Raw genomic sequence first — 18,083 nt, 5'->3', positions numbered from 1 at the left:
TATCACTTAGTCAGGAGTCTTATTTGGATAAGGTTCTTGAGAGGTTCAGCATGACCAACTCCAAGAAGGGGAACCTTCCTATGACGACGGGATGCGGTTGAGCAAGTCTCGATCACCCACGACGCCCGAAGGGATTGAGCGCATGAGTCGTGTTCCTTATGCATCTGCAATAGGATCGATCATGTATGCCATGATATGCACACGTCCAGACGTGGCATATGCATTGAGTATGACGAGTCGGTACCAAAAGACTCCAGGTGAAACACACTTTGGATAGTCATGTTAAAAACATCCTCAAGTACCTACGGAGGACTAAGGATTGGATATTGACTTATGGAGGAGATACTAAGCTATGCGCAATCGATTCTGTGAGGCTAGCTTCCAAACGGACCGAGATGATTAGAAATCTCATTCTAGATTCGTTCTTACTCTTAATAGTGTTGCGGTCAGCTGGAATAGTTCCAAACAGGAAGTTGTAGCAGATTCTACTACTGAGCCATAGAAATATGATATGCAAGGAGGGCACGTTTTCTCCATGAGAATTAAACGTGTACCTGAGTTATGGTAGTTGATTATGAATTCGATACGTTATCTTTTTCATATACTATAATTTCATCGTTTTATATATAATATTTTGTTTTTTTCATGTGGATTGTACTGACAACATTGAACGCCACAAAGTGAGCTGAATTACATTATATTTGTTTTGGTCTGTAATCGCCAATGTGAGCTGATAACTCCGGCTATTATATTGTGTAGTCGATTGATGGTGGGTTCAACGAGCCATAAGTTAAACGGTTGACTAATCGATCACAGATACGAGATTATGACGATACCTCGTAGGACAACTTTTTGTGACAACGTAATGGAGTCCTAAATGTTTTATAACATTCGGTGCCAGGTCGTGGATAGGACATCCATTGTGTTCCTAGAGTCGATTCTTTTGACTAACAACTGTCTCTTGAGATTATGGCAATTTTTGGGTGACTTTGGTTTCTTTCTCACGGTCTACCGTAACTGGGGCTAAGTAGATTTTTTCTGGGTCATTTCATACTGTGCTTACGTCTGCAGGATTCGAGTTGAGGAAAATATCCATCCCTTATCAGGTATATTTATTTCTCAGGGCCACTCGAGGAGTTGTAACTGAAATGCATGGCCATGCTCGAATGTTGATTCGTTTATCAGTTAAGTTACTCTCTAGTCGGGAAAACCACTCTTGATACTGATCGCTTGTAAAATACGACCTTTGTGAATTCGGATTTGCAAATTGTTTTACATTGAGTGGGAGAGATTTTATAGAATATGAGAATCGGTTATCGCACATACACTTGTGAGGACAAGTAGGAGTTTGTTGGAGCTGGTGTCCTCCACAAATTAGTGTGATAACATTTGTAAATCTCTTACAGGTTCACAAGGGTATACTTCGTATATTTAATCAGTTGATTAACGTTTACCTAATAACGGTTGGCTTGCTAGAAAGTTTGACGTTATTATCATACAGATGGCGGTGATCAACTGGTCCCTAAAGGTCACACCTATAGGACGTATTTGAGAAATGTAGTTATAGAAATATAATTACATTGATGCCCAAAATTACTAAAAAGTTAGTCAATGTGTTGATGAGATAATTATTTAATGAAAATTAAATAATATTAAGTTGAGACAATTAATCACAATTCGTAAATTAAATATAATAAGTTATATTTAATTAAATATATATAAGGTTAGTTTGGACGAATTAATCTGTTAATTCGTAATTAAATATAATCAGTTGTATTTAATATCAACAAGTTGAATGTGTCATAGTGGTAATAATGAGGGTACACAAGCCAAGAGGTCATGGGTTCGATCCTCACTAGATGACAATTTAACACACTTTATATATTTTTGGAAAGACCAAAAATAAGGAAATTTTATTCCTTATTTCGGTCAACATTGGCCGAAAATTAGGAGAGTAATATCTTTCCTAATTAATTTGGTTATTCGGTCTATATAAGAGAAAGGTAGAGAATTATTTCTAACCTAATGCTTTTTCTTGACCTAGCCTCCTCTTTCTCATCACAAGAACACAAAGACAATTAAATTTTACAGAAAATTTTAGATTGATTTCTAGCATAATCAAAGGGCATATCTCAAATCGTCTTGGGTGCAACTAATAGGCGAATATCAATTTTGATATTGTTCTTAGGCCATATTTGCTAGGACCAAAGGTTATTTCTGAATCCTTTACTCTTGTTTATGTATTTTATTTTATGACCATTGATCATCTTTATTAAATCGTTATAATCCTTCTAGTTTAAGGGAAGTATACAGATTTATTTCCCACAGTTTGATGTGGCTTCGGGAGGGAAGGGCAAACGTGGATTTGAGAGTCATCCACGCTTCACGGGTAGTTTTTGTGTTGTTGATGAGGGGAGCAATGGATTTGTCAAGAGTGCCTGCGAGGGTTCTGAATAGTAGTTTATCCTGCTGAAACCAAGTGCCATAAGCGGGGTTGGGTTTCAAAGTTTTGTCGGTTTCTTTAATGGTCTCGGATGAAGTAGGAGTATCATTAAAGAAGGAGGTGAGCGAGTAACTAGCAAGGAGTGACTCGAGTTGGAGTCGCCATTGGGAGTAGTTGGAGGGGGTGAGTTTTTCAGCGGTGGAAGCGTTGAGGAGGAGGAGTGGTTTTGAGGGCTCGTGAGGGTTAGGAATGTTGGCCATATGGAGAGTTTTGAGCGGCAGAGAGGAGTTTTTCGGTTTAGAGGGCGGATCGTCCTTCTGATACCATGTAGGTTTTAGTATTGTGTGAAAGATGATTTTTATTGATAAATATACATGAGTATATATAGGATACATTAGCTTGGAGCACAAGGAGAGAATAATACACATTCCTAATTACTAAGATATACAAGCTAGAATATAGGAAAGATATAATAAACGAGAATATGTACAAGATTACGAGTCCGTAATCTTATCAGTAAGTGACTAAAAATAGAAACGTAAAAAATTAAATGGAACAGCTTAAAGTGGAATATGTAAATAAGGAAGAAGTATAACTATAAGATATCATTATTATCTTAGTGAATAAGTTAGAAAAGTCGAGATCTATAGGACATGAATCATTACGAGTTCTATAGGTAAATATCGATTGTACTTTTATAGTTGAGACAAAATGAATAATACAAATCCAAAAATTTTAATTAAGAATTTTAAATTTTCATGCAGCACGGATGAGCTCTCCCATTAACCCTCCCTTTAAGACCATCCGCAAAGAGAGAAATAGTCTCCCCTTTTGCCTTCTCTTTCCTCAAATGAGCATACTCATTGTTGCACCAACCTTCCCATTATTTGGGGTTCCACTGTTTTTAGAGGGGGTCCCAAAAAAAAAGTAAGACAATTTGTGTTACTTTTGGGGGAGGTTCTCAAATGTTTGTGTGTTAATTGGGGACCCCATTGTTGCATAAAAGTAGTTATGAAATGGGGAGGGTAAATGAAAAAGTTAGTGAAAAATGAGGTGAACGAATAAAAGAAAAAAAAAGAGAAAATATGGGGAGCCTCACCTTTACAGATGCTCTCCACCTCCGAAAAAATACAAAGAATGTCATGCAAATACGCAATAACAGCCTTATTCCATTGGCATTGTATAGACAAAAACTAGAGTGAATGATCGGACACAAAACTTGTTATTCTCTTGGATGGTCCAAGTTCCAACCTCTGCCCCTTAGTTTTGAGGGAGATTCCCTTGGATGGTCCAATTTAAAATCAAATAATCAACACAAATTTTCATTATAGACGAATACTATCCATCTATACGTATAGACGGATATCATTTTCCCTCACAAAATACCCATTTACCATAAAGTGAGAAGCACATGGGGGGTGTCCCACCTTGTCCCCCTACCCATTTTATTAGAGGTCTTTACCCGTCTGTTCGCCCCACCCATCTATACCAAGACCTATTGAATAAACAATGGCCGAAATTAAGTGTTTGATTGCCATTTCTTGGTTTTGGGGATATGAGACACTAGTTTATCTTTTTACGGCGTAATTTTTTTTTTTTTTTCAGTAAAAAAAGACATTTTGATATGGAGTAGCTTTTAAATGTAAATCTTTTGTTATGTTTTTTTTTTGACAACAAGCGATGAATAACTTACATTATTTCGAATGTTACAAAGTAAGCTATTCGACTAAATAGCACCAGAGAACTGACTACCAACTCTAGTGCTACCAAGCCCATCCTAACGATAAGATACACATTAGCAAAAATTAAAACAGCCACAAGACGGTCAAGAGCCATTAGGGCGTGATTGTGGATGCAGGATAACAAACCGCTGGCCATGAAACGAGCTTCATACACACAGGAGACCTCCGAATTCCGTTGATACATACGAGCTGCAGGGTGACAATGCCAAGATATACTTACACTCTTGCGAAAAGAGCGTAGAAAGACAAAGTGGTAAGCAAGACGGCGAAGTCCGCCACCGATGGAGAAAAACCTCCTACACCTTCGACATCGTACCCGTTGATCATAGGACCAACAGGCCAGGTAATCTGACATGCGATGACCACCACGAACACTAAGCCACGGGGACGGAGCATCCATGCCCATAATCAGATGCAGAATAGCCATAACCCTAAAATGGTTCCGAGACACAACACTACAAGCCACCCCAAAAATTAAGGTACAGGACACCCATAACCCAATGGAGGTTTTTATTAACATCAAGAAAGGAAAAAACCACAACATCATTGAAAAAGAAACAAAGACCAACATCAACTAGTAGCAACAACCACCGCATCCAACATGACCAACAACACAACCAACAACCCGATTCAACCCCTACCAGACACATCTCAAAAAGGAAAACCCATCATCATGACCTCACACCAACCAAAAAAGGGACGAACTCCACAGACAAGAACTCAGACAGTCGCACCAAAATCCAAGCAAAGGCCACCCGTTTTACCAAACGAATCCTCCCAGAACCACCGACAAGCACGCACAAACAAAAAACCACAGCCACAAACGAGACACATGACAAAAGACCAAAAGGTGGGGGGAATGGGGGGATCACCTAACAGTCCCAATCAGACTCGAAGAGCTATGCTCAAGACAAAGACAACAAAGATTAAGGACCGATAGGTGGGGGAAATGGGGGGATCACTAATCGGTCCCAAACCGACCCGGAACACAACAAGACACAGTCTACATAGACACAAGTAATTGATGCCGAATGCAGGCTTACAAAAAGCAAGCTCTGATCAGGTTAAAGGCGTAGTTCGATATTCATTTTCTACATATTAGCCAAAATCTAGCCAAAATCTGGGTTCGCAATACTCTCAGTTAATCAAAACCAGAAACAACAAGCCTTAAACACAACCGGCAATAGGCCGGAAAGACACTAGACCGACCAAGGGTGGGGAAAATGGGGGGATCACCCCTGGGCGACAAGCTAAAAGAACGGTGACATGACGAGGATTCGAAGGGACAGGAGCCCCAAGGAGGAAGCGACAAGCACCGGTGAGCCCAAAAGCTGTCGGATCAGACAACGATCGCCGCCAAGAGCCAATGAAACAAGACAAGTGAGATTATAATGATGAGTCAATCGGGGGGAGATGTGAAAGATCGCCAGTGAAGGGCCTTGGGAAGGACCCAACACCGGCGATCAGGTAGAGGAAGAAGGGAGGGTGAGTGGTAAGTGGAGGCGGCGGCGGCGGCACAAAGTAGATTAGGGTTTTTTGTGTTTTTTTAGACAGAAGTAAGAGGGGGCTTTTTAGAGAGAAGTTTTTTATGTTAATAGTGTTAGTAATAACACATTGTTCATGCTTTTTTTTACTCAAGTTGAATTTATCTAACGAAGTGTTTGGAAACACTGAATTGATTTCATTTTCGTGATTTCAATTGTAGAAATTCAAATGTTTGAATTTAATTTTAAATTCAATTCCAAAATTGCGTTTGGGAAATCCATCGAATTGGAATTCTCTAAAGTAATAATATGCCTAATGCCACGATAAGAGTAGTAATGACATGCTTTTAATACGAGTATTATTTAATGTTGAAATATAGCGTATTCATTTTTTTGGTGGAATTATGCATGTAATACTCCACTGAACCATAGACGTTATTTAGGTGCGGTACTCCCTTGTAGAGGTTCATTGATTGGCTTAAAGTCTGACTAGTACTTAAAAAGAATTAAAAGTATTACTCATATCAACAAAGTCCACTTTTTTTCTGGTTATCCATGCGAAAGAACTCCACAGATAAGCGTGCTTGAATGGGAGTAGTCTTGAGATTGGTGACCTCGAAAGATTCCTGGAATGCGCTGAAAAGAATCCGTGTTGATCTGTGGGCCATGTACACAGCCTGCGAAGTTACCGTACCATGAGTAACCGCTCTTGACTCAGGGTTTGGGTTGGGGTGTTACAATGACTACCCTAAATTTAGTTCAGTTTGATACAATCTAATTGTAATACCCGAAGAGATTGAGAGAAAATTTGTTCCACATCGGGAAAATATGGAGCTTGTGATATGTTTATAAAGGATTCCACCCACCACTTAATAACAAGATCTTGTGCTTTTGGGCTTAAGTGAGGACAAATAATGGGCCCGAAGGTGCACATCCCATCTTACTAAGGTTATGTTACGAAGGTGGCGGGTCGGGTTGTTATAAATGGTATCAAAGCAACCCTGCGACCGTATGTTGAGCCTGTGGTTGGGAGTACTCGGGTCACCCACATAGCGGGGGAGGATTCTGGGCTTGGATGTGTTCAAGTTCGTTAAGTAGGGGAGTTTGTAACACTCAAAATCGGGATGACAAACACTTATTTGTAAGTTAAAAGAAGTTTAATTTGTTTTGGAGACTGAAAAATAGGACTTTCCGTTTATCTATTTATCAAACAAACAACAAAAATCACATTCCTCCAATTCATTTTCATTCATCAAAATAAAATTCATTCGACGTGATGTGTGAGTGTGACCCTCTCTACTAGATTTGTACCAATCTAAACTCGTACTCTCTCCGTTTCAGTTAGGCTGTCAATGATATGAGCCGGCTCGTCGAGCCCTCAAATTCGGCTCGGTCAAAGTTCGGCTCGTGCTCGGTCAAACCTAGCTCGAGCCAAATTCGGTTAAATACGAGCCGAGCCCGAGCTCAGCAAGGCTCGACTCGAAAGGTCCTTTGGGCTCGTTTATAATTTTTTTGTATAATTTTTATATTGTAATATTATTATTATTTCAAATTATATTTTATTTAGACATTTATATAAGTATGTTATAATATAATAATTTTTAGTATTTTATAATTTATTTATTTTTTAAAAATATTTATATTTAGTTAGATTTAAAAGGTGAGAAAGTGAAAATATATAATGACAAAACGAGCTCGATTCGAGCCCCGAGCCGAGTTCGAGCTTCAATTTTTTAGGCTCGCCGAGCTTCGAACCGAGCCCGAGCTAAAAAATTCGAGCCGAGCCCGAGCCCACCTGAGCTCGAGCTCGACTCGGCTCGTTTACACCCCTAATTTCAGTGATATGTTTACACTTTCTTTATTTTTCCCACAAAATAAAAAAAGGTATTGCTCTTTCACATATGCATTTTACTCTTTTACATACGCATATTACACTTTTACCCTTTTCATTTTTCAATTTTCTTTCATCCCTCCTCTCTCATATTTCATATTCCCCACCATTGCCACCACCTCCATTTCCCTACCGGACCACCACCAACCCCCTATCACTAGCGATCTCACCCACAAGAGATACCACCTGCTTACCCCAACAGCTGATAATTACAACCGCGACTCCACCAACAAACCACCCTGGCCTTCACGCAACCCCAATCGATCTCGATAATGTAATAATTCCCGCACGGCCGCACACCACTATCTTCCCTATTTTCTCATTCATGTTAAAATTCATTAATTGAACAAAATAACAAGACAATTTGATTGAAATATCAAATTAACAAGGAATATGGACATTGTATTGGTATTCATATAGTTGAAGAATTGCGAAATGCGGCACTACAATATTGCGTCAAACAAAGCAATCATATGAACTCCACTAATAAAAACGAGAACTTCTTGCCAACTTGCCAAGTCAGTCCAAAATCGCTAGTAAAACGCAAATTGCATGTCTTTCCACTCAGCCAAGTTAATTCTTGCGCAATGCAATTCAAAGCAAATTAATGTAGGTTTTTTTTTTTTTTTTTTTTTATTTTATAAATCGAAGTAATAATTTTTTCAATAAGAATCATAATTGAAGAACTTGAGTGAAATTTAATTAGGATTTTTTAGGAGAGAGGGAAAAGATAAAATTAAGGTTTTTAAGTTGAGGAAGGGTAGTGTTTGAAAATATTATGAAAAAAATGTATGTGAAAGAGTAAAAGTCGTATGTGAAAGAGTAACACCGTAAAAAAAAAAGTGTCAACATATAACGGAAACAGAGGGTACTATTTACATACTTGTTTCAACTTTTCTTGGTGGACAATCTGAGTACAAAATATTGTACGCCGTACACGTCAAGGTGTCCAATGCTCCAATATTCTAAGTTCCATACCAAATCAGTTTGAATGTCCGTGCGTTACAACGGGGTAATTAACTTAGTAACAAAAAAAATGGTTATAAGGTCTTAAGATTTACATCTTATGTCTAATCATTTATTTAGATATGATCAAAAGTCAAAACATCTTATTTAAGAGATGCAAAAGATATTGGGTTGATAGCCAAGTTTCAAGGATGTCTCATATTTATAATCATAAGACCACCACATTTTATGTTAATCTTTCTATGTGGAACAATTCTATTATTTGTATATAATTCTACATTATTTTTCAATGTGGGACATATAACATACTAAGAAGCACACAATTTTATATATGTACAAATTATATGAAATCTATACGCTTATGATAGCATTTTTACCACAAATCAAATTATGTTATTTTCTTAACGATATTTTTTTGCCAAATGAAATGTAAAAGTTTTATATAAAAATTAGAAACATCACTTGAATATAATATACGAAATAAATATTATAATAATTAAAAGATTATCCACTTTATTTTTTACATCACAAAATATTATTTATGATACTTTCATAAATTAATTTTTAGAATCACCCCACTTTATGATAATTTTCTGATGTGGAACAATTCAACTATTTATATGTATTATATTTACCATACCTACATTATTTTTCAATGTGGGACAAATAACACACGAAAAAGTACACCATCTTTTTTGCACCTATTTCGATATCCAACCCGATTTAATAATGAGAAAATACTATACTATCTATTTATATTCGTACGTTTTTTCCATTTTGTCATAATTAAAATATGTACAAATGATATGCTTTAAATTACATTTTTTTCCTAACACGACTTTTAAGATGTAATTGAGGGAGTAATAAAATGTATAAACAAATGTAAAAAAAAAAAAAAAAAAATTCTGGTGCGATTTTGATTAATGGTTAAAAATTATGATGTGTTTTAGTTACTCAAATGTAATGAGGTATAATAATTACCTATATTTGAAAGTTAAAAAGATTTAATTCTACTATTTATCAAAGTAAAAAAGCTCATTATTGATTTGTTTGTGGATTCAAGATCTTTTTATGCAACACTTGATTGTATTATAATTCATAAATTTTCTATTTTAGTGCAGAGATTATCATTATATATGACACATTAATAACCAATTTATGTATATTTAGCACCCATTTTATTTTTTTAATTATAATTTTGTCTTAAATAAAGTTATTATACTATCGATTGTTTTAAAATAAACATTATAATATCACTAATATAGTACTCCCTCTGTCCCGGTCATTTGTTGTCCATTTCCATTTTGGGGTGTCTCAGTCATTTGTTGTCCTTTCTATTTTAAGAATGAACTTGATGAGTAATTTGATCATTCTCATTCAATTTGTTCCACTTGTCATTTAGTTATTGGCCTTTTCCTCATTCCTTGGTCTTTGTGCCAAAACGAAAGGACAACAATTGACCGGGACGGAGGGAGTAATATATAATCACTTTTATAAATACGTGTTTCAACTTTTCTTAGTGGACAATCTGAGTACAAAATATTGTACGCCGTACACGTCAAAGGGGTCCAATGCTCCAATATTCTAAGTTCCATACCAAATTATCAACAATTAGTCTTGTTGAAGACGAGTTAGAGCAAGTGACGGATAATGCCACTTATAAAATGAATAGGAGGAATAAGGTGGGGCACCCCCATGTGCTTCCCTCTCTCCTCTATTTGGGTCATTTGTGAGGGAAAATGGTATCCGTCACTCCAAATTAACGGATACGTACCGTCACAAATGAGATTTTGTGAATTGCCAATAGCATCGTCGGCCGAACACACAAGCACTTGCACTACGTCATCATTGCTACATTCCCAAATCTCAGACCATACTTTCATTACATAACCAATTAACAAGGGACAAGACACAGGTACTCCTACCTAATTTCCATGCGACACATGCACCTAATGACCTAAACACAAAATCTCACGGATAATATCCGTCACAAGCTGAAGACGGGTAGTGGCCCTCTCAGAAGATGCAAGTGACAATATACATGAGTGCTCCATTTTCCCTCCCACTTGCCAAGCCACTTGCTTTATTGTGAGAGGTCTTCAGCTTGTATCCGTCACAAGCAAGACGATTTGTGACCTAAATACCTAATAATTTGGTCCACGTAAACTTTATTACATAATTATTAGTCTATTTGTAAAGGTAACAATAAAGTAAGCATTATTGAAAATATAAAACAAAAAAAAAAAACTTTACTACATAATTATTAGTCTATTTGTACCATATTTTTTTATATTTAATAGAAATACTCACATTCTACCAAAAAAAAAAAAATATATAAAACACAAATTCTTGTTTAAGACGGAAATTATCTGTCTCTTAAATTTACAATATGTCAAATATATACATGTAGGATAAATAGTTAAAAGCAAAATGCATAGAAAAAGGTAAAATATTTGCCTTCTATGCCCAGGTAAAATAATATTTAACCGGTCTTAAAGCTTAAAACGGATAATAACGTTTTAGTCGAATATAAAGTGAGCTTTACAAGTGAATGAAGACAAAGATGTTTACATTATTACATATGCAAAGAAATAAAGGAATAAATAAAGCAAGTAGAAAGCTTTCACCGCAGCCCAGTTGTAGTACTCCCTCCAATTCATAATAAACCTCCCTATTTTCTTTTTCGGTTATTCACAATAACCTTTATATTTCCTTTTTGGTAAGTGTTTGTGTGGTCCAAATTTAATTGTATGGTGGGGTAGTGTATTTGTGTGGTCCAAATTTAATTATATGATGGGGTAGTGTGTTTTCTTAATTTTTGTGCCAAAATAAAATGGTAGGTTTATTGTGAATTGGAGGGAGTATTATACTGAAATTTCTAGCTTCTTTCCTTGTGTATCCTCAGCCAAGTCTTTGTCATACTCTTCTTTTTTTAATTATTATTATATACGGAGTAAATTTCTGACAAAACATTAGATTCCAAATTTCCCTTATTCAACTAATCCAAATTTGCTTTATTTTCTTGTCCACTTCTTGCTTTTATAAGTTATATAATTATATAAACTCATGCTTAGGCTCTCATTTATCTAACACTTGTCAACAAATCTCATTATTTCTCTACCAAAATATAGAGAGGGAAGATAGTTGAAAACAATAAGGTAAGTTTTCATGTTTTATTTGTTTTTATTAAATCATTCTAAGTATTACTCCATCTCATTCAACAAATTGTTTACATTTCATTAAATACTATTCACAAACAATAAAAATGTAAATAATCTGCTGAATGAGAAGAGAGGATAATAATTGAACAATGAACATTGATATTTGCATGACATTCTTGCATTTAAATGTGTAGTATATATTGTACTATGGAAATCTTAGCCTAGTTGTTAAGTGGTAATTATGTGGCAGTATGGTACATTGGAAAATATATATAGTTCGAGAGCAGTGGGGTCTCGAGAGACGAGACCCAAGAGTTTTTGTAGTCATTTCGTAAAAGATGTTTTCCTATATAGAGTAAAAGTTTACAAATTTTACTATGTTGTATTCCACTAGTTCTACCAAATAATGTTAACCAACCAAAATATTAGTTTCAATTTTCAGATATATTGATATTAATCCAAACTAAGAAAATGGACTCTTTATTTGAAGCCTAATTGCAGTACTTATGTTTTGATTGGTTATATTGTGAAGATTATGTGAACACCTCTGCCTAAATGAAAAATGCAAATGCTAGTCCTTATAAATGAACATTTTATAGGCTAATCCCAATATGTTACTTTCCTAGCATAATATTATTTCCGTATTTTATATTTCACGATATTTTCTAATCATATTTAGTCATAATATCATATCATACGACTTTAGAAAATAATAGGAAGGAAACAAAAATATCAGGAAGAAAACATTTAACTAGTGTTAGAAGACACCGCAATCTTTACATGAAAACTCATTTTCACCTACCGTAAAAGCAAGCCTATTTGGCAAATCGATCTACTAATACGGAGTAATAGATTATAAAGTTTTCGAATGAACAATCAAAAATATTGTCGCTTTCTCACACAAACTATAACTTTCTCTTGTTCTCTAAAATAAATGTTAACTAGGTAGTATCCCGCGCTTCGCGCGGCCTGTTTTAAAATTTTATTATTATAATTGAAGAAAAATAATATAATTCGTATATAACCTTTAATATTTTTACCTATAAATAAAAATAAATTAATTTTTTTCTCAAATTTTATTTTTTTAGGTTTAAGTTTAGTGTTTTAAAATAAAATACATATAATTTTAATTAAAACGAATACTAAGTTATAGTTAATTACGCATGATTAACGTTTTACAAAAAAAATTGTAACTGATCAAATTATCACATTAATTAAAATAAAATTTATTCGAATAATGCAACAATCAACATTAAGGTATCAAATTATATCATTTCACGATATGTTATGTTCCAAATCAGTTAAAAGATTTATTCAAAATGATGTGAATATAATTTTATGCAATTTTTAATTTTGTATGTATAACGTTTGATATTTATGTATCAAACATATATGGCCCAAACTAAACTTATTCAAATATTTTGGTTGTGTCTTACATGTGCTATGTGTCAAATATATCTATCAGAAATTTGCACCTTTTATTTTTTTAACAACTATATATAACGATGTTTAAGAGTTTACCGTAAATAAAATAGGTTGAATTTTCTCAAATATCATTTTTATAAGATAACGTATAAAATATTTAAATAAAAGTAATATCTAGTTAGTCATAACTAATGTTTTGTTCTTGACGTATACATATTTAACTAAAGATATTAAAGAAAAATCTAATGTGTATTTTACTTTTTCATGTTATTTATATAATAGGGTTTTTCTACATGATACCCTTGTACTTATTCGAATTCTATGTGATACCCCTCGCTTTTCAAAAATACCCGTGGTACCCCTAAACATGATAAAAACATCTTAAAATACCCAAAATGCTCTCATCCGCCTCTTTAGAATGTTTAATTTATACATTTTTTATTGATTTTTTTTGGCAATAATTTATCATGTCATTAACATAAACATCCTCTACTCAATTGTAAACATATTTTCTTTACAAAATATAACATATTTAAACGTGATTTTTAGGAGATTGGGTAGTTTTAGAACATTTTACTACATTTAGGGATACCACTTATATTTTCAAAAATATAGAGGTATCACGTAGAATGCGAAGAAACACGGGGCATCACGTAGAAAAACCTTATATAATATTATATTACTTAATAATCATTACTTTTCTTTTAATTATTCAAACTCATTTGTGATCACTGTGTACATACATACTCGTTATCACAGTATTTAAACCTCTCAAAATCTCATATGTATTCATTTTGTCGCAATATAATTTTTTCGTTCCCACACTATAAAAACTTATATCTTAGTAGTTTTTTTTAAAAGTTTTGTTTTTAATATATACAATGACTCTTTAAAATATATTTTTCTTAATAAAATTAATGGTCTAAGTTTTATAACTTTCTCAAAATGTTTTTCTACGTAAATGTGAAACATTGTAAGATGCTCACTTTAATCATCTCTACATATCAAATTATGTTAATAAATATAATGAAAAGTATACTCGATTGAAAGCATTTTTTGCAATGAACGTTTTTATTTACAATTTAGAATTTTTATCAAAATATTTTTTTTAATAAATTTAGAATCAAATCAACGTAATTATTTAATATAATTTTATAATAAAATTTATTAAATTATAATTAATACTTACTAAGATTTATGCTGCATTTATTATGTTTATATTTAATGTTCAGCTGTAATTAATGCTCGTATTTAATGCTGGGTTAACACGTGTCGCATCCACAGCGTTTCAACCCAGTTTTATATATATATATATATATAAGATTACACCTTTTTTCTTTAGAACAATTTTTTTTTTTCACCAAAATAATAAAATACTAACACAAATTTTCCTACTCATTTTGAGCTCCTTGAATGCCATACCCCTTACGGCTGAGTCAAGATCCTCTCCATTTCCTAAAAAGAAATGGAGAGACCATTTCTTATTAACGGATCGGATTGTATCTTGCTAATATCGAACGGTTCACGATTTATACAAGGAAATAAAGGTTTAATAGGGTGTAGAAGGGAAAATATTATTAAATGGGTTTGTGAGAGGAAATGGAGAGAAATAAATGGAGAGGATCTTAATTGCTTACGGCTATCCATACTTGAACTCCACCAACAAAACATGATCACATTCATACTCTTAACCAGCATTAATTGTTGTCAATTCAAGAATTTCAATGTATCATGTGAGTGAGTATCTTGTAGTCATACTACGTCAGATGTATTATTCAATAGTTATCTATTTTCATTTTCGATAGGTTGTTATGCATATTTTTCATATATAAGTGGAGTTATTATGTTTTATGTGATCCCAAAACACTCATTTTTCTTCCATTAATTTGTGCCAAATGCTATAATTTACTATTCATCACAGAGCGAGTATTTCTCAAATACATTGAAACTAACAAATTGGACTTTGCATTTTCCACTTTGTGACTATGAACTTGGACTTAGAAGTTGAACCCTTAGTAGAATAAAAATAGTTCTTACTTGACAAATGTTACATGGTATCTGTTTCTCTGAATTTTCCGTTGCAGATTATTAAGCAAAAACATCAGAAAACAACAATACATCCATTTACATTGCTTTCGAAACCGAAAAATTGGCAAATATGAATCCGTTTATGGGAGCATCATCATCTTTACAAATGTTTTCAGCATCAACATTGTTCTCATTCTATGCCTCAATAACTGCATTATTCACACTAATACAACAATTCTACTACCAATTCGTTCCGCAACAAGTCCGCAGCTACATTAGCATTCGAATTGAAGAATGGTTCACTAAATCCAACCCTTCCACTACATTATTCACCCTTGTCATCGAGCAATTCGAGGATGGCGATTATGACTCATTGAACCAGGTTTACAAGGCTTGTGAGGCTTACCTTGCTAGCAAACTTAAATCGACTTCGTCTCGACTTAAAGTTAGCCGGCTTACCAAAAAGGACAATGTATCTTTCAAGTTAGCACAAGGAGAAAAATATTCTGAAGAGTTTAAGGGACTGAAGCTTCAGTGGAGTTTCATTGACGACAATGCTCGCAACTACAAAGGTGGTCCAGATGTTGACAACAGTCGGTCACATGGAGCTCGATTTGCTAACAAGTACTTTGAATTGTGCTTTGACCCGGATCATAAAGATCGGGTCTTTGACTCATACTTACCTCATATCCTCAAGGCTTATGATGAAATTTCGGAGTGGAAGAAGGACTTGTTATTGAACAGTCTAGATAGCGGGTTTGGTAAACCAGTTTGTTGGCGGTCGGTTAAGTTCAAGCACCCGTTTACATTCGAGGCATTGGCTATGGAGCCAGAGGCGAAAAAGGCGGTAACTGATGATTTAGATAGGTTTATAAGTAGGAGGGAGTTTTATAAAAAGGTTGGTAGGGCCTGGAAAAGAGGGTATTTGCTATATGGACCGCCTGGAACCGGGAAATCAAGCTTAATTGCTGCCATGGCTAATTACCTCAAGTTTGATATCTTTGATTTGCAGCTCTCCTCTGTACCTAATGACTCTGCATTGCGGAGATTGTTGCTTTCCACTTCAAATAAGTCGATTCTAGTCATTGAAGACATTGATTGCAGCTTAGGCCTTGCTGATCGCCAATTGCAGATGTCGGAAGGGAAAGATGGACATGCAAATGGCTCTGATATGGGTTCCCAGGTATGCATGTAGTCAGTAGTCTACTAATTGCATTCTGCTTTGACAGGTATGCCAGTCATTGTAAGGTACTCTGCAATGTTAATACAGCAAAAGATGACTCGACCTGATAAACCCGACCACCCATTATTTGACCCAATACAGCCTATAATTTGTTGAACCTGAACGTACCCCAGACAAACTTTATTTTCAGATTATCAATCAGGCAAGTCATTATCGATACAGGCATCTTGGTCTCAGTCAGGCAAGTCATTATCGATTAAGGAATTCTTAAGTTTTTGGATTGGGTTATGACAAAATTGTCCGACCCAATAGAACCATTTTGTCATAACCCAATCCCAAAACTTAAGAATTCCGTAATCTATAATGACTTGCCTGATTGAGAGTTGAAACCAAGATGCCTGTAATCCATAATTACTTGCCTGATTAATAACCTGAAAATGAATTTCCTTAATAATTAATAATTATCCACATATTGTCGAATCAACATTTCCTTAATAATTAATAATTATCCACATAACAAGTTAGGTACATATAATGATATTATGGTTCTGCACTGCAAAACACTTGTTCAAATGTCGCTAATTACCTGACCCAATAATTACCCCGAACTAAAGACTATCAAACATATCACAAATGTTAGCCTAATTAGACAGTGACCTTATTAGAAATTGCTAAATTTTCATGAAAAAAACCATTTGATTTGTCTGTTGCCTTTACTAAATCTGTGAAGTTTCATTTTCTATCACTGTCATGGACAGTTATGAGGAGAAATAGGAACATACATCGTATGTAGTACCTCATACCTCATTTGTTATTGAGCTTTATGTGTATTTTTTATGAGCTTTTTAAAGTTTATAAGTTACATTTTAATTATTTGCCGTCAAAACTCAAATTTAACTGAGCTTATATGTAATGTTTTTGAGTTATATTGTAATTTTTTGATTTTAATGTTTAAATGAATGAACTCATAAACTTTATAGTAAAACTCAAAACTTTAAAACAAAACTCGAAAACTTTATTACAATGCTCAAAAACTACAGAACTGGTGGTAGTACATCGGATGTAATCCACTTACTGAGTTATGAGTTGTGACACTTACCTGCTAATTGCAGATATCCCTATCAGGGCTACTGAACTTCATTGATGGGTTGTGGTCTTCCTGTGGCGATGAACGGATCTTCATATTCACCACAAATCACAAGGACAAGCTCGATCCTGCGTTACTTCGACCAGGACGTATGGATATGCACATTCACATGTCATACCTGACAAAATCAAGCTTCAGAGTGCTTGCTTCAAACTACCTTAATCTGGAGGGAGATGAGCATCACCTTTATGGGGAAATTGGAGAGCTACTCGCAACGACTAACGTGACTCCTGCTCAGGTTGCCGAGGAGCTCATAAGAAGTGACAATGCTGACATTGCTCTTTCCGGGCTTATCAATATGCTTAGGGAGATGAAAACAAAGCCGACTCGAAAGAGCCTAATAACAAGGTGGGGGTATGAGGAGGATGTAAGTGCCCAAATTGATTCAGGCGAAGATGTTATAACTGATGAATTTTCGAGCGATTAGGGTAATGCTTGAGATAGTTTGCAATGCTCTTACATTTTTCAGAATTTTCTGCTGATTAAGGTTGAATTTGTATCAGCTTTAGGTAGTCACTAGTTGTTAGATGTTAGTATGCTACCCTTAATAATTCATCATTCTCAAATAAATTAATGCTATGTTTGGGAACCTTGAATTGGAATTGAATTCCAG

General features: G+C 34.6%; 1 protein-coding gene across 1 annotated transcript; it reads left to right on the top strand.

Annotated features, from left to right (window-relative positions):
- The first annotated feature begins 11,585 nt into the window (after positions 1 to 11,585).
- On the top strand, positions 11,586 to 18,061 carry LOC141623044 (AAA-ATPase At3g50940-like). The gene is made up of 3 exons (XM_074439086.1): positions 11,586 to 11,684; positions 15,197 to 16,323; positions 17,436 to 18,061. The coding sequence occupies exons 2-3, from the start codon at positions 15,271 to 15,273 to the stop codon at positions 17,895 to 17,897; spliced, it is 1,515 nt and encodes a 504-aa protein (XP_074295187.1). The 5' UTR covers positions 11,586 to 11,684; positions 15,197 to 15,270; the 3' UTR covers positions 17,898 to 18,061.
- Positions 18,062 to 18,083: the final 22 nt, after the last annotated feature.

Source organism: Silene latifolia, chromosome X (genome assembly GCF_048544455.1).
Source record: "Silene latifolia isolate original U9 population chromosome X, ASM4854445v1, whole genome shotgun sequence".
NCBI lineage: Eukaryota > Viridiplantae > Streptophyta > Magnoliopsida > Caryophyllales > Caryophyllaceae > Silene > Silene latifolia.
Note: the sequence above shows the minus strand (reverse complement) of the source record. Positions and strands in the feature narration are given on the sequence as shown.

Excerpts from the sequence above, each read along its gene's own strand:
- LOC141623044 (XM_074439086.1), top strand. The coding sequence starts at position 15,271 with ATGAATCCGTTTATGGGAGCATCATCATCTTTACAAATGTTTTCAGCA. Across the intron at positions 16,324-17,435 it reads GCTCTGATATGGGTTCCCAG|ATATCCCTATCAGGGCTACT; the intron begins GTATGCATGTAG and ends TGCTAATTGCAG.